The 21,422-nt window shown below is 45.2% G+C and overlaps 1 protein-coding gene across 2 annotated transcripts in view; it reads right to left on the reverse strand.

Annotated features, from left to right (window-relative positions):
• EYA2 (EYA transcriptional coactivator and phosphatase 2) overlaps nucleotides 1–21,422 on the reverse strand; it is a 256,403-nt gene that overhangs the window by 61,564 nt on the left and 173,417 nt on the right. For both annotated transcript variants that reach the window (XM_032606781.1, XM_032606780.1), the window contains exons 8-9: nucleotides 18,633–18,775; nucleotides 12,182–12,265 (exon numbers count right to left, since the gene is read on the reverse strand). In XM_032606781.1, coding sequence (XP_032462672.1) covers nucleotides 12,182–12,265; nucleotides 18,633–18,775 — 227 coding nt within the window. The remainder of the gene's footprint in view (nucleotides 1–12,181; nucleotides 12,266–18,632; nucleotides 18,776–21,422) is intronic.

A 21,422-nucleotide genomic window follows, 5' to 3' on the forward strand; every position in this document is an offset into this window, starting at 1 on the left:
CAAACCATCTCTGAAATATATTTTATGTTGGAAGTAATCCTTTAATGCTCTAAAATACATGAGCAGGGGCACTTGGCATGGAGGCCCAGTGGCTCAGGGAAGAACTATTACAGGGGATTAAATCTACAAAGGGTACCACTCCCCTGCCCACGGCCCCTCCAACTGTCATTCACCTCTAGGACATCTTTGAAAGCATTTCCAATCTCTTCCTCATCCACCCCCGCCAGAATGACAACGGCAGATGTTCACGTCTTGCCCTTACTGGATGGAATACAGTGACTGGTTAAGTCGCCACCCCTGGTCCTACAAAGAAAATAATCATTGCTTGAGAAGGCCAATCAAAGTCATCATTTCTTTATTAGCCACAAAGACTAAATACCTTTTACTTAACTGAAAAGAGAGCGGTGGTGGGGGGGGACGGGGGGAGGTGGGGATGGAGATTTAAATACAAGGTTTAACCCCCAGTGGGGGAAAGAAATCTCCGACTTCCTCAGAAAATCCTTTCCAAATTGTATTCATCTTGACTTAATCCACATCTACCGAGTGAATTAGGCAGTATTTATTTTGAAAATCTACTTTATAGAGTTCCAAGGACTCTGTTTTCCTTGGGCAGGGCTGACTCCATTTCAGAGCTGGAGGCCGCTGCGAGGGCCCCGGCCAGGCCTTTAAACGTCCAAGGTGCTGGCCTCACATGGTTAACACAATGTAAATAAACACAGCTGAGCCTGGAGAAATTGGAAGGTTTTCTCATTAAAGAAATAAAATAAACAGATGTCCTTAAGCACTTTGGCTTGTGTTTGTCAAAGGATGGAGAGCTCTAGATGTCTGAAAGGCAGAAATGAATTAGAGTCACATCTCAAGGTAGAAGGGGGAAAAAGAAAGCAAAGGATCTGTGGTCCTCTGAATTAACTAATCGTCCTCCAGGGAGGGCACTTTTGATTTGAACCTTAGCAACTCCTACAAATAGTTTTTAACTGCTGGGTCATAAAACCAGGGATTTTATTTCTTCTCAGTTTGTAAAGCAGTAACGGACAGGCCAAGCTGCGTCTCGCCAACTGGATCTGATTGAATCCTGATGGCACTGTGCTGGGTATTGGATTCCGGAATCTGAGCCGGAATCACGTAATTACACCCGCTGAGGGATGGGGGAGGACTGTGGCTGGTCGGAGAGGGCAGGGGAGCCCCAGGGGGAGACGTGTAGCGCCAAAATCTAGCCAGGCTCTCTCTGCCCAGTCTCTTCTAGATACACAAAGAGGCTGGCAGGATCCACGAGAAGAGTCGTCACCAGGTGAATTCATGGCTTACATCTTGCCTCACAGACTAATGTGTGAAGGTGCTGAGTTTAAATGTCCATTCTGGTTCAGTACATCTGGGCTGGGACCCGAGACCCTGCATTTTTTTTTTTTCCGTCTGCGTCGGGTCATTGAGGCACGCAGGATCTTTTGTTGTGGCGCGTGGGCTCCAGGGCACGTGGGCTCTGTAGTTGCGGCACACGAGCTCAGTAGTTGTGGCGCACAGGCTTAGTTGCCCCGTGGCACGTGGGATCTTAGTTCCCCGACCAGGGATCGAACCTGCGTCCCTTGCATTGAAAGGTGGATTCTTTACCACTGGATCACCAGGGAAGTCCCGACTCTGCATTTCTAACAGCTCCCTGATGATGCCTGTCCCTGAACCACACTTCGAGGGACCAGGAGGGTTACATTACCACAGGGATCTGGCAATGTGGAGTTTCAGTTCCTGTAAGAACCCATCGTGAGGATGTCTGAACATTCAGGCATCCTTAATGCCTTAGTTTGGGTCTCCCCTGTGATGCAGACCCTGAGCCTGGGATTCAGGTGCAAGCAGTTTATCTGGGAAGGTGACCCCAGGAAGCACTGGTGACCGAGTATGGAAGTGAGGGGGGAAGGGAAGGAAATAAACAGGGGCAGGTCAATGAGCAGGCTGCTGCTGCGGGCTCTCTCCCTCTGCGGACACCTGGGAGACTGCACCCCAGATTGTCACAGGTACTTGCAGAGGAAACCATCATGTCTGTGGGAATGGGGAGGGCTGCAGGGATAAAGGTGAGGCATTAACAGCATCTGCTCCAATGGAAGTTCAGTCCCAGCCATTTAACGATGATAATGACGATGTTATCCTATCATCAAATAATCACATCAAGAAATGAATACTTGCAAGTGTATTATGGCAAGCCCTCCATGAGTCATCGTGACAGGGCGTTTTGATCTAGTTGGAAGGCTGGAGAGACCTTCCTCAGGAAGGGGCGCTGGATAATAGTATGGCTTCTCTTTTATTTGTTGGAGGAGGGGAAGTGATAGGATTTAAACCACATTTAGTGAGCAGAATTCCCAGCCTTGATAATGGATCCCCAAGACAGATGATCTTTAGGAAGTAAGTTAGCCTGTGCTTTGTGGGGAGTATGGTATGGTTTTTGAACCACCTGACAAAGCTTGGAAGCTGGGTGGAGGGAACCAGGGATGCCTGTGTCCCGCAGTCTACGCGGAGGACCCGGAGGGCATGGGGACCGGTAACCTCCGCCCCACATATCCCACCTATGCTGGGCACAGCCTGGCATTGGCAGGTCACAAATGTAAATGCCACTGGCGGGGGGCGGGGTGCGGCGGTGAAGGAGGCACCACGGATCCATAACCCACAGCCCAGGGAGGATGTGTGACTCCAGGGAGTGAGGGGGGCAGAGGTGAGCCCCAGGGAGCATGTCCTGTCAAAGGGTCTCCACTCTTTGAAAACTCAGGCCTGGTGTTGCCAGATCTTCCTATTTTCCAAGAGAAGTGAGATATCCAGGTATTTAGGTAAAATACCTAGATTTTAAAATATTGGCAGTGAATTCGGAACTTAAGGACATGCCAGGAGATCAGCCTGTCTTCAAGCCAGAGTTGGCCTTGCCAGTTTGAAACCCCTTACTTTTTCAGATTGAGCAGAGCCTGGCCCTTTTAAAGGGGTGACCTAGAGGGAAACCCTGGATTGGATCCTGCTCGGGTAGGCATCAAGGATCACCTGGCTCCATTGCAGGTCCCCCACAGGCCAAAGGGTCTCTGACTCCAAGCCTGCCTGGAGGAGCTACTTGCTCAACACTCCACAGCCTCTGCTGAGCCCCTGCTGTGGGCCCAGCTCTGGGTTAGGTCAGGCCAGGCTGGCACCCAGCATCTTGGCCCCGGAGAGACACGGACAGGCCCCTATCTTGTCACGTGTGTGATTATTTGTTCCCTGCAGGGCAGGCACCTTGGAATCTCATTTCTGCAGTGCTTGTAACCACACAGGCTGAAAACTCCCTACCCACGAGCTATTTATTTATTCAACAAATATTTACCAAGTGGATGTGCCAGGCACATGAAGCTATGAAGACATCAGTCTGTGTGCTCTTGGAGCTCAGTCAAGCAGAAGAGTTCACGCCAATGGCTTTTAATTTTCACCCTGAGGACATTCACATGGATCACTGGGGATGCAGTTCAGATACACGGTTATGAGCAGTGGGCCACCTCCTGGCTTTCATCTCTTTCAAGGTAGGTGACCTTGGCTGAATTACGCTACCTCTCTGAGCCTCAGTTTTCCAGAGATGGGTATAATAGGAGCAGTCATACCCTATAGGTTTGTGGTATAAAGCTCAGAGCAGTTCATAAAGGATGCTCGTCACAGCATTGTCTGTGCTGGTGGGGAGCTGGGGGGAGCTTGGGTGTCCTCCCTGGAGGAAGGGGGCATAAGGAAGACATGGGACCCTGGGATTCAGAGCAGCAGGTGGATATAGGGTTTCTCACCCACAGCACTATGGACACTTGGAGCTAGATAATTCTCTGTTGTGGGGACTGTCCTGTGCATTACAGGATGTTTAGCGGTATCGCTGGCCTCTATTCACTAGATGCTAGGAGCAAACTCCAAGTCATGACAACCAAAAATGCTTGATGTTGCCAAATGTTGCTTGGGAAGCAAAATCACCTCCAGTTGAGGACCACTGAGTTAGAGCAATGGAGCTGGACATAGGGCAACGTGGAAGGACCTAGGGCCACAGTGCAGAGGGAGAAAAGTGAGAAACAAGGGGTATTTAAATTTCATTTACAGACAGAAGACATAAATGCACACAAGAATACGTATTTTACAGGAAAGTAAACAAAAAGCTACACAATCAATTATGGGGAGGGGAGGAGGAAGAGTCCAAATGGGTCTACAAAGAAACATACGTTTGTACCCACGTGATACAAGAAAGAGGCCTGCGTGGACAAACAATGTGAATAACTCAACGTTGGCACTTGAGGTGCAACTCAAAAAAAAAAAACAAAAAAAAACCGTTCACAGTGGAGTACTTGGTATATAGTGAATGCACCAAAAAAAAGGGGAGAATTTTTTCAAGAGGAATTTGTTAGTTGGCAATAGAGGGAGAAGAGATCAGGTCCCTTCAGAGGGAGACCATGGACAGAAATTAAGGAAGACATCTCTGGAGCCCAGGGAGCGAGAATAAGGAATCACTTTTCATTCTTTATCTGCGGTTGGTTCTGCCTTCAAAATATATCCAGGCTGCTGCACTTCTCATCTTCCTCATCTCATCCCCCCGGTCCAAAAAACCATTATAGGACTGGACTGTTGCAGTAGCCCCCTCACAGGTCTCCCTGCTTCCAGCCTTGCCACCCAATAGCTTCCTTTCCTGGGGAGCAGCAAGAGGGATTCTTTAGAAATATAAACAACAAATCTCATGGTTCCCACTTCAGAGTAAAAGCTAGTTGAGTTCTACTTGACTTGTGCTCCAACCATGCTAGCATCTTTGTTGTCCCTCAAATCCATCAAACTTCTGCCTCAGGGCCTTTCCACTTGCTGTTCCCTCTTGCTCTTCTACTAGATATCTGTTCCTCCACTTCCTTTTTTTCCTTTTTTTTTTTTAAAACTAGTTATGTCTCACTGTTTCAATAACAGTTTATAGTTTTCTACTCTATGTGCTTCTACAATTGTTATGAACAATTCCCATTTTTGTTGAATGTTAAGTTGTTTTAATTTTTTGCCATTATTTTTTTATTTTTTTTGGTATGCGGGCTTCTCACTGTTGTGGCCTCTCCCGTTGCGGAGCTCAGGCTCCGGATGCACACGCGCAGCGGCCATGGCTCATGGGCCTAGCTGCTCCGTGGCATGTGAGATCTTCCCGGACCGGGGCACGAACCTGTGTCCCCTGCATCGGCAGGCGGACTCTCAACCACTGCGCCACCAGGGAAGCCCCCTCCACTTCCTTTTAAGTCTTTATTCAAAATTCAGCTTCCCCATGAGGGCTTCTTCCCTGGCCACCTTTTAAAAAATTTAATTTCAACCCCTTTCACCCTGCAATACTTCATATACTTCAAAGGACATCATCAATAAGGGGAAAAGACCACTCACAGAATGGGAGAAAATATTTGCAAATCACATATCCGATAATGGACTGTTACCCAGAATATATAAAGAACTCTTACAACTCAAAAATAAAAGACAAATAAACCAATTAAAAACAGGCAAAGGGTCCATCGACAGGTGAAAAGATAAAGAAGATATAGAATGTGTATGCACACACACACAACGGAATACTACTCAGCCATAAAAATGAATGAAATAATGTCATTTGCAGCAACATGGATGGACTTAGAAATTATCATACTAAGTGAAGTAAGGCAGACAGAGAAAAGATAAATATCATCTGATATCACTTATATGTGGAATCTAAAATACAAATGAACTTATTTACAAAACAGGAACAGACTCTCAGACATAGAAAACAAACTTATGATTACCAAAGGGGAAAGGTGGGATTAGCACCTTTCCCCCTTGGGATAAATTAGGAGTTTGGGATTAGCAGATACAAACTACTATATACAAAATAGATAAACAACAAGGTCCTACTATATAGCATAGGGAACTGTATTCAATATCTTGTAATAAACTAATGGAAAAAAATGAAAAATTATATATATGTATACATACATACATACATATATATATATATATATAACTGAATCACTTTGCTGTACACCAGAAAATAACACAATATTGTAAATCAACTATACTTCTATTAAAAAAACCAATAAACGATTTAATAGGTATTTCTCTAAAGAAGATACTACAAATGGCCAATAAGTACGTGGAAATATCATTAGTCATTTGTCAACATAATTAGTCAGAGGAATGTAAACCAAAACCACAAGACATCACTTCACATCCACTAAGAGGACTATAACCAAAAAGACAGATGATAACAAGTGTTGGTGAGGATGTGGAGAAACTGGAACCCTTATCCTTTGTTTATGGGAATGCAAAATGGTGCAACTACTGTGGAAAAGAGTCCGGCAATTTCTCAAAAGGTGAAACATAGAGTTGCCATATAACCCAGCGATTCCAATCCTAGGCATATACCCTAGTGAACTGGAAACATACGTCTATGCAAACCTTGTACATAAGTGTTCACAGCAGCTTTATTCATAAAAGCTGAAAACCCAACTGTCCATCAACCGATGAATGGATAGGCAAAATGTAGCATATTCACACACTGTAAAATTATGCAACAATAAAAAAGAAGTATTGGTACATGCTATAACATAGATGAATTTCAAAAACATTATACTAAGTGAAAGAAGCCAGTCACAAAAGACCACATATTGTGTGATTCCATTTGTAAGAACTGTCCAGAAGAGGCAAATCTAGAGAGACGGGAAGTAGATTAGTGGTTGCCAGGGGCTGGGGTGGGCGGTGCTGGAGGAAATGGGGAATGATTACTAATGGGTATGGGGTTTCTTTCTGGGGTGATGAAAATGTTCTAAAATTAGATGCTGGTGATGGTTGCACAACTCTGAATACACGAAAAACTAATGAATTGTACACAGTGAAATGGTAGATTTATGGTATGTGGGTTATTTCTCAATAAAGCTGTTACTAAAACACACACACACACACACACACACACACACACACACACACAACCGGGCCTTGAGTTGAGCTTCCAATTGGTACTGAGCTGCCTGGAAGGCAGGGCACTAAAGGAGGAGTCAGGGCTGACCCACTGTGAACCCAGGAAGACTGCTGATCAGTTCCCCTTATGAGCCCTTCCTGGCCATAGGCAAAGGCTCCTGACCACCAGGAGCCTTTTGTCTAATCCCAGCTGGAAAAAACAGAGTTCAGGGACTGCAGGGAGGCGGGGTGGGAGGAGAGGTTAGGAAAGAGGCGGCCGGCAATCACTGGCGTCTCTGGCTCTCCAGGGAACCTCTAATGGATCCACAAGATGTGGGGAGGTACAGCTACCAAAGGGATGCTCTGGTTTTGAGCACTGGGTAGGAAGAGATGGAAAGGAAGTGGAGAGATGACAGCCTTGAGCAGCACATGCCCTGACTGGGAAGAGGAAAAGGGCCCAGTTTCTGTTTTAAAAGTCAAACAGTCTGTTTTTGAATCATTTCTTAATCATTTTAGCTCTGTTGGTCTTATTTCCCTAAGTAAACAGTGAGTCGCTCCTTCGGCTGGGACCACAACTGATACGATTTCTGCTTCCTGTACAGTGCTTAACACAATGGCCATAAGCAGAGAGTCCTTGGTGTAGATGTACAGAGGGTCATGACCTTCAGAGCCCACTTTGGACACACTCCTCACTCCAGGATACTCACCATCTTCTGGAAAGAGCACTTCAGTTTTCTCTGGGGTACCATCCCTCCCCAGCTCCATCCATCTGGTTGGGATGGAGCTGACCTGCTCCTCTGCTCCCTCCATGCCAGGCTCTTGATCTAGGCTGGCTACACAGAGCCACAGAGTTTGATGTATGGATGGGCATTTGACCCAGTTTGAGCCAATGAGGTTCAAGCCTGGGAGCTGTGCTGGAATTTGGGAAGTAGGCCTTCTTTTTCAGTTGGGATTTCTGAGAAGGAGTTGCCAGAGAAGGAGTTGCCACATGGAAAAAGTCAGCTGAGGGATGAAGAAAGACCAAAAGCCCTAAGAACACTGCTTGAGCTTCTGGATCCGGCCCAGGCTGAATCCCATTACCTCTGGGTTTTTCCAATTACTGTCATCTAATAAATTCCCTTTGTAGCTTAAACACTCTGTGCTTCAAGCTGAGAGTCCCACTTGATACCAGCTATTAATAATGGGTTCCATGTGGCTGCAGCTATTGGAAGAGCACAAAGAGAAAGAGATGTGGGCCAAAAGTCAAGGCCATGAATTTAAGTTCCATTATGAACCTGACTACATAACCTCCCTGTGTCTCAGTTATTCTGTCTGTAGAATGGGGCTTACACTCCTCTATGTCCTCTCCTCTCCTCTGTCTTCCAAGTTTATAGCTGTAGCCCAGACCTCTCTTTGGAGCTTCAGACCCACAAATACAGTTGTCCTCTAGGTGTCTTGAACAGAACGAAGTTTATTTTTCCTCAATAATTTTCTCTTTCATTGTTCTTCCTCTTACTAATGGTACTTTGTGCTAGAAAATGCTAGCTGTCCTCTAATATCCCTTCTTCCTTTCTCCCTCTCAGAATAATAGAATCCCTGAATTTTAATAGAGCACATGACTAGACTACATTTCCCAGACTCCTTTGCAGCCAAAGGTAGCCATGTGATCACATTCCAGCCAATGGCACGTGAGCAGAAACCATCTGTGCAACTTCTGGATCTGGCCCTCCAAAGAGAGGGAAAAAAAATAAAAATGAAAAAGAGAGAGGTGGACTCTCTTTTTCCTGCTTCCCCTTCTTACTGGCCAGAATGCAGACATGGGGGTGAGCTACGTTTCATCTTGCCAACGAGGGCAATGCTCCAGGAATGGTAAAGAACAAGATGGAAGGGGGTCTCCATCCCCGGTACTGGGTAGCAGCCTTACCAGCCTGAACTGCTTATGCCTGGACTACAGGGTGAGAGGAATAAACCTCTATCTTGGTTAAGCCATGGTTAGTTTGGGTCTCTCTTAGGGTGGCTCGATTTAGGAAAACCAACCAACCAACCAACCTCATTCCTCACTTAAAAGAGCTGGAGAAGTAGAAAATTCTAGAAGAGGAATAATGATGGCACTGGAGACCTGGGGGCTCCAAGAGTATCTCATCTTAGCTCTCCCTGGACATCCTGGGAACACCCAGAGAGGCAAATGCACCTGAGGTCTACCTCTCATTATCTCCTGGATGACCTCACTCTCTCTGGGCCTCAGTTTCTCCTACTGTACCATGGAGACTAATTGATGTGATGGTCTCCCAGGTCCTTCCAGCTCTGACCTTCAGTGGTTCTGTAATTCTAGGATGGATGTTGAAACTCAGAGGCCAATGGGGTCAGGAGGGTCCCCTAAACAGGCCAGGTGGGGCTGTGGAGGGGCTGGAGAGTGTACACCCCCGCTAACTGGGCAGCTGCTACTCAGCCCCTGCTGATTGCTGCCACATGGGAATGCAGGATTGCTAGGTTTTCTAATTTTTCAAGAAGACTTGGAAATCGCCAATTGTTTTGGTCTGTGCAATCTCCTGATTTTTTAAATGTTGGCGACAAATTCACATTTTTTCAAACACTCTAGGGGCCAAACACAAATGTCTGCAGGCAGAATTTGGCAGGTGGCCCCTAGTCAGGAATTTTTTGTTTTGATACTATTTTCTACCCTACCTACCTTCATTCACCAAATATTTATTCAATGCCTACTAGGTGGGGGGCACTGTTCTATGCTCTGGGGACAAAGCAATGAACAAAATGGAAAAAAAAAAGTGCCTGTCGTCATGTTGCTTTCATTCTAGAGGGTCATCCTGATTCATTTTCCCAACAAATATGTGTTGAGCAATCTGGTCCATGCACTGTGCTTAGTTGGGTTGATAAAAAATGTTCGTGGTCTCTGTCCTCAGGGCACATATAGCTTAGAAGGAGACAGAAAGTAAGTGCATAATTATAATATAAATGAAAAATAGAGTTATGGGGAGAGATGCAATTTAAATGGGGGTGGGAGTGGTTAGGAAAGTCCTCTTGGAGGAAGCTACCTTGGAAATGGGAACTGAAAGATAAGTATGATTTAACCTAATACCTGAACTTTCTAGAACATTCTAGATTATAGCAGAAGCTTCCAGTGTGCCCCTCTTCTGTGTCCTCTCAACATGCAGAGGCTTCCTCCTGTTAGGACCTGTGATTCCCTGCCCTAGGGTTTTCATGGGACAGGCCAGGACAGGGAAATAACCCCCCCAGAAAAAGCCCTCAACCCACGATGGAAGGGAATGTGTAGATAAATATCCCAGCACCCTTGCTCCTTGGGGGAGTCAATTCTGAGGTGTGTTCCAGAGTAGCCCAGAGGTCCCTGGTGGTTCTGAGTCACAGGTGCCTGCAGCCATAGCTATCTACGTACCCTGTACCGGCTGCCTTCCCTTCCCTGCCTCACCTCCCCACTCTGTACCTCGTGCTTCCTGGGGTCACCGCCCAACTAAACTACCAGCACTCACTCCTGGTCTCAGGCTCTGCTTCTGGGAAAAACTCGGAAGAGATGGGAGAGATGGTGGCAGGTTCCAAGGACAAAAAGCAACTCAGGACAAGTAAGAGAAAACAGGGCTGGAGAGTAGGGCAGGAGCCAGCTCATGAAGGGCCTTGGAGGCTGGGCTTAGGGTTTGTCAACGGGGAAGCCACTGACGATTTTTCCGTAGAAGACAGACCAGGCTTGTATTTTAGGATGACCCCTCTGTAGGGGGCTGGAAAGGGCAAGAGTGGAGACCAGACAGCTGGAGGGGAAGGTGGCTGGGATTAGGTGATGGGATTGGAGAGAGCTGGCTGGTGATAAGTGACATGGACCAGGTGCCATGGGGCCCAGAACAGAGCTCTGGGCTTTGTCCCTGTCTTGAACGAGCCTGTAACTTGGTTTAAAGAGTGGTAGTGAGACACAGACACAAAAATCTTAGCCTGGATTACAAAGCCCTACGCAATCCGTGGGAACTGAATTGTTGCACGAAGCCGTGGAACTTCTCAAAGGGTAAGAAGAGTGAAGGAATGGTTCTTGGGGGGCCGGTGGCTTTATTGGGGCGGTTAAAAACCATAGAACACCCAGCCTGGGTGGGCAACTCACTACTGCAGCCCCTTTGGGAAAGCCCTGCTTTTTTGCACTAGCTGCCAAGTCTGCTCTGGTGCTTTCAGCAGCTCTGGACTCTGCCATCCTTTACCTAAGCTGTGCACACTCCAAAAACGCATGCCGGATTTCCCGCAGGCACTGCTAGACATATTAACGGCATTCCTCCTCGGCAAGAGATTTCTGCACCACCAACACCATTTTTATATTCTTTACAACGTAACGGCAGACGATAAATCTATCTTGCTAATTACACATCCAGCTTGTTATAACCCTCATAAAAAACACGAGCAGCTGGAAAAGCCATGAGGTGATGTCAAATCATATTCCCGGGCTCTAAACAGAAACAGAAATATTTTCCAGGCGCTGGTGTGTCTCATGGTTCCCACTCGTGTGTGGAAGCAGCTGCCAATAGGTCGCTTACCTCGGATGAGCTGACGGTGCATCTGTCCCCTAAAGCCGCGCCCTGCCACCTCTACCTGTCTCCTTGAAGAGACACGGCAGACGTCTGGAGCATCCGCATGTGGTTTGATACAAAGCCCATGGGATCGGCAGGGTTTGGGTTTCAGTGGTCGGGTTCATTTTTGCATTTTTAAGGGCATTTTGACATTTCTTGCATGGACCACCGGTCAACCGACAGCATCTGCCCGGAACTCTAACTGGATGGTTCCCCGACATAATTTGTCGGTGATACATTTGCAAAGCTGTTGCTAAGATCCATGCTGGAGCTGACAAAATGCCTCCCCCTTGTCTCAGAAAAATGGAAGGAAAATTAAATTCATCTGCCGGAGACACTAGAATAAACAACAGGGAAGAAGAAAAGTACTTTACCTCGTTTTTCAGCTAGGATTACTGGGTTTGGCTGAAGCATCTCTTAGCCCTCTTAGGAGGAGGGAGACAGCCGAAGACTACAAGCTTATATCCTATCAAGTGGATGTTGAATGTTTCATGTGTTGGAAGAAAAGGCATGGGAGACAATGGGAGAAGCTAATTAAAATTTCACATGTCAAGGGAAAATTCCATAGGCCTTCCAAAGCCCGGCTGACGCAAAGGGGCAGCTTGTTGGAGAAGCCGTCCTATGAACTGCCCTCGTAATTCCCAAGGCAAACCAGCTGGACAGACTGTCACGTTGAGAAAAAAAAAAAAAAAAAGAAAAGGGGCAAAATGGATTCTTACCTTCCCGTATCTGGACGCAAAAGTCCCCGTGAGTAAGGAGTGAAAAATAATTATTGTCTCATCCAAGTCCCACACGAACACACGCTGTGATGAAAGAGAGGGAGAGAATGGAGACAAATGCACTTGCTTGCATTTGACTTAATGTCTGCAGAAATTAATTCCCTGGGAGGAAAAATATGTCTTGAAAAACATTATCTTTAAGTTATAAAACATGTGACTCACGCATGTATCCTCGAGTCCCCATTCAACCTCAGTTGTGTAAAATATATTCTGATGGCCAAGTTTTTGGGTTCCTATCAACCCACAGATGCCAGAACCAAGACGCCTGTTCTTGCCTTTCACATAAAAGCTCAAAAGAGGAGTTCAGTCCAAAAGCAATAAAAATCGTAGAACTCATTTGACAAAATGAAATACTACCATTGTACGTTCACTGCTCACCGTAAGCCCAGCTACTTCTAAACATTTCTGTTTTTAGCAATTCTGCTGATTACCTTTATAACTCTAAATAACATACCTTTACTTATTGATTTGCCAACTTTAAACAATATCTTTTGACTGGGCAATGGGAAAGATGAGGGTTTAGCTCATGGTAAATCTCCCCCATTTCTCCAGAATTTTATAGTTTTCACATATGCGAACCCCTCTATTTCCAATTCCCATCAGCACTGGGTATTTTCTCTTGGCTAAAACAGCAAACCCAATATGGAAAATATGGACATTGGTGTCCCTACCTGTTCCCACTACCTCCTCGCCTCTTGAAGAGCTGAGCTTTAGCCTCACTTTTGCATTGTCAATGTGGATAAGCTGGTTTGTGCATTGGGTTTTATAATTGTACTTAAGACTTCTGTGCTCTGTCTATATGTTGATTTTAAAAGTTGGTGACCAGTATAGAGCATTTATGTACATCTTGTGATTACTGTTCACTGCAGAGCAAAGTAATGTGCTAGGATTTCACTTCCTTCCCTATGTATCTAATGTCATAACTCCAGAGCCACTTTAAGGAGACTGTTCCTACCACCAAGGTCATGTGTATTCTCCTTTCTTATACTCCATCCTGATTAAAATCATGCCATATCTCAGTTTGTTCATAGGAATCACGCCTGTCTGGAATAACTTTCTGTTTTTGCTGGAGCTTATTAATTGCTTTAATTCTTTTCTTGTTTCCAATAACATGCCTTCAGTAGAATTGCAAATTCAGCTATATCCTCTGTATCAAAGATGTTCTTCCTCTGTGACAGAATGTTCCAATGTGGACTGGATCATCTTCAGGCTTGTTACATAGCTAGCACCCTGAGACTTCCCTTTACTGCGTTTCTGGGTCAGATCCACTGTTTTCTGGATCCCAAGTCTCTTTCTTGGTTTTCCTCCTTGTTTTGCTTGAGTACATCCTTAAGTTGCTTCTTCTGAAAGGAGCATGGAAAGTAACCTTCCTGCATTTTTGCTAATCTGATCATGTCTTTATTTCGCTCTAAGGTTCCTCTGGGTGCAGAATTCCAATTGGAAAATAATGCCCTCTAGATCTTTGAAAGAATCTATCTTGTGTCAAGCGTGATTAATGAGAAGTCTGATGTTTCACATGATCCTCAGTTCTTTACAGGTTTTGCTTTCTTTCTCTTTGGATTTTTTAGGCTCTTTTCTTTATACTTGGCATCCTCAAATCCCATGAGGATATATCTAGGTGTTGTCTTTTTTCATTCATACTGTTCAGCACTCAAACATTTCTCAAGCCTATTTCTTTAAATAATGTCCTCCAATCTTTCCCATTGTTACATCTTTCTGGAATTCCCAATAGACAAATTAGATCTTTCGGATTGATATTGCTTATCTTTTAAAAACAGTGTTCTGTAATTTGGTCTTTCTGATCTATGTTCTCAGAGATTTCTTTAACTTTCTCTTCCAACCCTTCTATGAAACTTTTTTAAAAAAATTTTTATTTATTTATTTTTGGCTGTGTTCGGTCTTCGTTTCTGTGCAAGGGCTTTCTCTAGTTGCGGCGAGCGGGGGCCACTCTTCATCGCGGTGCGCGGGCCTCTCACTGACGCGGCCTCTCTTGTTGTGGAGCACAAGCTCCAGATGCACAGGCTCAGTAGTTGTGGCTCACGGGCCCAGTTGCTCCACGGCATGTGGGATCTTCCCAGACCAGGGCTCGAACCCGTGTCCCCTGCACTGGCAGGCAGATTCTCAACCACTGCACCATCAGGCAAGCCCACCCTTCTATGAAACTTTTGATTCTCACTATCATTTAAAAATGTACAGTAGCTTTTACTTTGTCTCTGAGTGTTCCTTTCCCAATAGCCTGCACTTCTTTTTTTGTGGATACAAGACCTCCTTGAATCTTTATAAGAAAACCAAGCAGAATTTTTCTAAGATCTTTTCTGTTTCTTAAATTACCTCTCATAGTTTATCCTATTCATTTATCTTGGCCTCAATTTTTTATATGCTGGTTTTCATAATTTTTTCTGGTGATCATTATTTCTAAAAACAAAAGGCCTGCGTGATCATTTATGTAGCTGGTGCTGGGGGCAACAAAGGCACCTACTCGGTCTACCATCTTGAATGGACCACCTTGGAAAACTCTTTGGGGGGGTCAGTGGTTGTATTTACACATTTGTAATGCCTTTAAAAGTAAAGAGAAAGGTAGTATCTAGAAGGAAAAAGGTCAATTAATACAGGTTTTCAAAACAATTAGTAGACTTGAATATTATTTTGTGAATTATTTTTTTTTTTTGCCTCATGTGTCCATCTTGGCATCTCCCAATTCACGCCACTGGCCCAACTCCTTGCCAAAGTCCATTTTTACATGGAAATGATTCATTTAAGATAATGAGACAGCCATAAGTTTTTACTTATTCATTCAGAAACAATTTTTAGTGAATATTATTTTGTGCATTTTTTGACCTTTTACAGTTATGTGCATGTACATGCTGGGTCATGATGATAAGTACTGTTCTTATTATGGGTCATGGTACAAAAAAAAGTTTGAAAACCACTGTTTTTGAAGAGAGCTTCTGGGGTTTAAATACGCTAAGTCCTAATTCATCTGAACTAACTAGGCTGGATTAGTTAAACTTAGAAATTTTGGTAAGAGAACTCTTTAAAAAATCAAGTAATTTCAAATTTAATGCAGACTCCTTAATTTACTGACTGTATCCTCTCTGAAGAGGGTCTGTCCCTCTTCCCCCCAGTCCCCCATTCTATCTCTCTGTGTTAGATTCTCAGTGGGTATACTGTTCCCGGTGGACACTCTGCTCGTGACCCTAACTCTTTAGCCCACCAGGGTTTGGGCCAGGGGTGAGCCCCTAACCCCAGCTGGGTCAGAGGCCTTTCCTTGGGAACTCAAAATTGAGACCTGGAAAGAAATTCATTGTCTTTGGGTGGCTGTTGGTAGCAATGTGATCTGAAGGACAGGGAAGCCCAGTTTGCAGAGAGAGAGGAACAGAGGGGTGAGAGATGGAAACACGACCCAACACTTCTGCAGGACTTGGTTTTAGTCAGAAGTAGAGTGAGGGGCCTGAAGGAGAGTCATGCCCACTGAAAAGACACTACCGCTTGGGGATTCTAGCACCTACACTGTGGAACATAGGGAGAGAAGGTGTAAATGCGTTTCCTTGCCCCTCCTACCTTCTGGTTCCAATATCTTGCTGACACTTGCTGTACCCTTGGCTCTTGGGTTCTAAGAGAATCCCTGTATCCTTAAAATAAACTCTGCTTTTTCACTTAAGCCAGCTCAAGTTGGTTTCTGGCACCTGCAGTCGAGGGATTTTAACTAATACATACTCAGAATTTTCCTCCTTTCCACTTCTCTACCTAATTTCTCTCTCGTGGGCTGCAGCCATTAGCAACGGTGCCAAAGACTTAAGAGGTGTGACCCATGCAAAACCTCTGTGCTGTTACTGAGCACTGCGGTGAAACACAGCTCACACCTTTTCAACTGTTCCTGCCCAGTGGTACTTACTCTGGAATCAAAAAGCAGATGTTTCCAGCATAATATCACCCCATAATCCTTCCATGCCCCCCCACCCCCTTCTCAGCTTAATGGAAAAATGTCTCTCCACCCCCACTGTCCCCTACCAAGAGCAGAAACCACGTCAGGTGATTGAATACATTTTTAAAAAATATTAAAGTACGTGTTGCTCTCCAGGATTTCTATAGCTCTGCAACTTCAAGCTGGTAGAATATCCTCAGGCATCTGGGAAGGCAGAAAGCAAGCGTGATCAAGAGTGAGTACATTTTCTTCTAGCCTTGTGCCAAGGCCTAATCTCCCTGAAGGGTTTGTGCCAAGTCTCCTTGGTTTTAGAAGGTGGTGGCTTTAAGAATTAGAGGAAAAGCAAGAACAGAATCCTCTGGACTGAGAAGAGTCCCATAAGCAGTGGGAATACTTGCTCTCTGGCAGGTCGCGAGGGCAGTCGAGCTCACAGAAGAGATGGCTGTGTACACCGAGTGTAGGGGACGAGTGTGATGTTCAAAATATTTAACACTTTCTAGGATGATCGGAACAGACACCAGCCATAAACAACTGCTACTGCTCTCTTAGTGAATACTGGCTGACTAGCACAGCCCTACTAGTGACACTGGTTAGCTAGTACAGCCCTACCAGTGAATACTGGCTAAATATCAAGCGTCTTGGTATTGGCCATTTGTTGTTGGGGTCCCCAGCATCCATCTCCTTCTTAGAAGGAGCATCTCGATTTTCTTTTCCCTTTGTGTGCTATCTCGGTGAGACTCCCAATCAGGGGCATTAGGATCCAGGCCAGGCCGATGGGATGCTGCCTCCTTGGAATCGGACATCAAGTGACATGGCGCTAGAATCTCAAATATCTCGCTCTCCAGAAGGGGCCGGCACCCTGAAGGTTCCCCAGCTTCCCCAGCGTGGTCTCTGTTACTGTTCTTTCTAACCTTGGTTGTATCACTTCCTCTCCATGCTGTTCCCTCCCGGTAGATCCTTTGTCGCTTAAGTAACCAGAATTGGTTTCTGTTGCTTGCAACCAAAGGATCGTAGCTAATACGCCAATGTTCTCACTCTCAACAAGGATTTCCATGCTCAACATATGGCATGGAAACCCCAGAGAACAGCTGGACTTTCAGTGACCACTGCAGGTACTGACAAAGAAAAAGGCAGCAGCCACCAAGCCACAATGGACAAAAGAGGCTATGATTCTGTTTTCTGAGACCACTTGAACCCTGAGATTCTCATGTAATTCTGGGAGGGGAAAGGCCCCATTAATGCAATGGAATTTCCTACCACCCTGGCGGGTGGGGACTCAGAGTCAAAATGACACTGATTTTAAGGAAATGATGAAAATGGTATTTCTTAGCTTATCTGAGATCGCCAGCTGAACTTTGTAGCTGCTACATAATTTGTACAGGATTATCAATAGGGATGTGATGATGCTGCATTTGGACATCTTGACAGTGACTCAAGCTTTGCCAACACTACCCATGTACGCCCATGGCACACTCAAGCCAGCAAAATGACTGCCTTTTGCAAACAAGTACGAACTCGTGCGTGTGCCCATTTTTCTCCCTTGATAGGTAACAGTTGCTTCTGTCTGTTTTGGGGGCATCCATCTTGCCTCTGTCCCTTCTAGTGGTCTTCCCCATCTTTGATGCATGCCGTTCTTTTTTGTTTGTTTGCTTGGGAAAATGTCACTGCCTGACCGATAACTCCACACTTGCTTTATTATAATAAAGATTGGCGCATCCCTTAGACCAGTAGCTCTCAGTCTGGGCTGCACTGGAATCACCTAGGGAGCTTAAACATACTGACACCTGGGTCCCGCCCCCAGGGAATCTGAAATAATTGATCTGGGCTTGAGAATGAAGGTTTCTCAAAATTCCCCAGGAGATTCTCACGTGCAGCCCAGAAGGAGAACCACCGAGAAACTCAGAATTACAGAAATGATGCAAACTTATTTGAGCCAGCCTCCGGGGGCCTGGGCATCTGAATTTTAAAAAGCATTCCAGGTGATTGTACCATGTAGCCAAGGTTAAGGATCACTCTAACCCAGTGGGGAAGGCCCACTGTCCAATGTCATCTTTACCGGAGGCTCTCAAAGTGTGTTGCCCAATGCACTTCAGCATTGTCTAGGAATTTGTTGGAAATGTGAATTCTCAGGCCCTGCCCCAGATCTACTGAATTGGAAACTCTGGGGGGTGGCCCCAGCCGTCTGGGTTTCCGCAGGCCCCCAGGGGATGTTGTTGTGGCTCACATTTGAGAATCACCCATCTTTACCATCTCTAGGGTCACTTTTCCTAGCCTGGCCAGTCAACGGTGCTTCCGTGTGGCCAACCGAATTCTTCCCTCCTTTTCACCAAGGGCCCTTTGCTCTGTTCCTGCTCTTTGTGAACACACAGGGCCATTCTCCCCCAGACAGAACTCTGCCCAACGCCTCCTGTTCCGGCCACATGTAGAGATGACATTCACCAAGTCAGGCAGAAGCCTCTGAGTTACCTCAATCTCATTGTCGCCTGCTGGGGAGGGGTCACTGCTCCGCTTAGACCGGCCTCGGAGCTTCCCGTCAGAGGCCCGGTGCGGCCTGTCTGTGTCTCCCTCTTTTGCTGGCGTGGAAGGTCCATTGTGCGTGTTATATTCACCTGGCGTAGGAGAGGGAAGGGCAGACATATCAGAGGCTTGGCTGAGTGTGTCCTCTCACGAACTATTACACCAGAACCATCTAACTCCAAAGTGGGAGGTCCCCAAGGCAGCGGCGAAGGCAAAGATCACGTAGAATCAGAATTACTCTTGAAAGTGCCTCAAACCGCCCATTCATAATCATTCATACATCCAGCAAAGATTTACTGAGTAGGTATGGTTCCAGGCACTGGTTCCATAGCACCTAAATTCTAGAGAGAGGAGAGACACATTAGACAGACAAGTAACTATATAATACGCCAGGTGGGGACATATGTTACAGAGAATTGGCTAAGAGTGCAGGAGTGCTGGGAGGTTACTAATTTTTTGGTTTTTTACATCTTTATTGGAGTATAACTGCTTTACAATGTGTTAGTTTCTGCTGTACAATAATCAGCTACATGTTATGCCTATATCCCCATATCCCCTCCCTCTTGTGCCTCCCTCCCACCCTCCCTATCCCACCCCTCTAGGGGGTCACAAAGCACCGAGCTGATCTCCCTGTGCCATGCATAGGGGAGGCCTCATGGATAAGGGGACAGCCGAGCAGGGATCTGAGAGAAGTGAGGGCAGGGGCAGCTGGGGAGCTACAATTCCAGTGAACGGAGTTTTGTGTTTACAACTGTCTATATATCCTAAAGCCCGAGAATCCCTAGACAAACAGGAGGAAGAAAATAACATATATATATATACATATATATGTAGCTGGGCATCAAATTTTTCTACCTTTAAGAGATCCCTCCCTTGGGGTGAATGGGGCGTGTGTGGGGAGAATTCTCTAGGTTCCTATCCCTAGGCGGCTTGCTCCACTTTCTCTACTAAAAGCCAGTCATTTAAGCTTTACTTGTTAAGAAATTTGTCAACTTGAGGTTATATAGGCAAAAGCGTCCAGCACAGGGCTGGCAATTAGGAGATGTCAGTAAATGATTTAAATTGTGCTCTGGCTTGACTACACCTACATACACATGGGGATCAGTGAGAAGGTGCAGGGCCGAGGGTGGGCACCTGTGGCTTCCCATCGAGGTGGTGTTTCCGGACACAGTGTACTGAGAAGCTGCCAGGGTCCTGCCCTTGGGCAATTGTCTAATAATCCTGAATGAACAAATGGGCAGCACTTGTTCCCAGCACTCAGTTCCCAAAGCCAGCATCCAAGTTGTGTTGTTTTTTAAGCACAGAAGTTTTAAATACATCTTATTAGACTTTATCATCTTTATTTAACTAACAAGGGAACTGAGGCTTAGTGAGATGACGTAATCCTGTTGTTACCCTACAAATTAGTGGTAGAGGCAGAAGTAAAATTTGGGCCTGCCCTTGTCACTAGAGTGACAGAACCGTAAACCAGCACGGAACCTTAGAGGACGTTCCATCCCGCTCTCATCTTACAGCTGCTCGTTTTAGCTCCCAAATGTACCCTGTGGACTCCATCTCTCCTTCCATAATTGCCAGTTCTTGGATCATCGGGGGGAAAATGCTTTTGTATAAAAATGCTTGGCAATGGACTAATTTTTTTCCTACCCTGGAAGGAATATTTCCCTCCAAAACCCAAGGGACTGAATTTTTTTTGTTTAATATTTATAAAACTGCTTAGCAGACTAAGGACATAATAAGAAAAGATGTGATTTTGAGTTGTCAGAACTGTTGGGCTGTCTCCAACTCCGCCAAATTTTTAGGATACAGCCTTAGAGATTCCCAAACATCAAACTAGCAAAGACTTTCTTTTGGAGGGTGAGGAACAGGCACTAAATAAATTCACAGATGCTTAAGAGTCATAAATAAAGTTTATCCTGATTCACTAGGTAGTTCTAAGGCTAGGGAGGCTTAGAAAACACTTGTTGGCCCCATTAAAATCCAGGCAAATATTAAAAAGAGGAGGAAACACCAGCTACCTACAAAATGTCCCAATAAGGTGTTATGTAGAGTCAATTTATTAGGGGTGCCAAAAAAAGCAGCCCTTTCTGACCATATACATTCTTGAGAATGAAGGGTCAAAATTCAAGGCCAAAGTCAGAGGTACACATGCTAAAACAATTTATAGGAATCTTTCTTGGAGTCATTTCCCTCTTTTTATTTCTCCCTTTTTAATGTTTTTACTTCTTTAACAACTGTGTTGAGGTATAATTGACATACAATAAACCACACATACTTAGAGCACACAGTTTGGTAAGTTTTGACATATGGTCACACCTATGAAACCATCACCACAATCAAGATAATGAACAAATCCAGCACCCAAGAGTTTCCTTGTAATTCCTTTATAGTCTCTTCCTCCTGCTACCCCCCCAGGCAACCATGGATTTGCTTTCTTTCACTATAAATTAGTTTATATTTTTTAGAGTTTTAAACAAATGGCATCACTCGGTATGCGTGTACACACACGCACACACGCACACACACACTTGTCTGGCTTCTTTCAGCCAGCATAACTGTTCTGAGATTCAATCCATGTTGTCATGTATATCAATAGTTCATTCCTTTGTGTTGCTGAGTACTATTCTATTGTGTGGATGTATCACCATTTGTTCACCTATTCACCTGGGGATAGACATTTGGGTTGATTCTAGTTTTTGGCTGGACTAAATAAAGCTTTTATGAACAGTCACTCATCAGTCT

Source organism: Phocoena sinus, chromosome 15, assembly GCF_008692025.1.
Source record: "Phocoena sinus isolate mPhoSin1 chromosome 15, mPhoSin1.pri, whole genome shotgun sequence".
NCBI lineage: Eukaryota > Metazoa > Chordata > Mammalia > Artiodactyla > Phocoenidae > Phocoena > Phocoena sinus.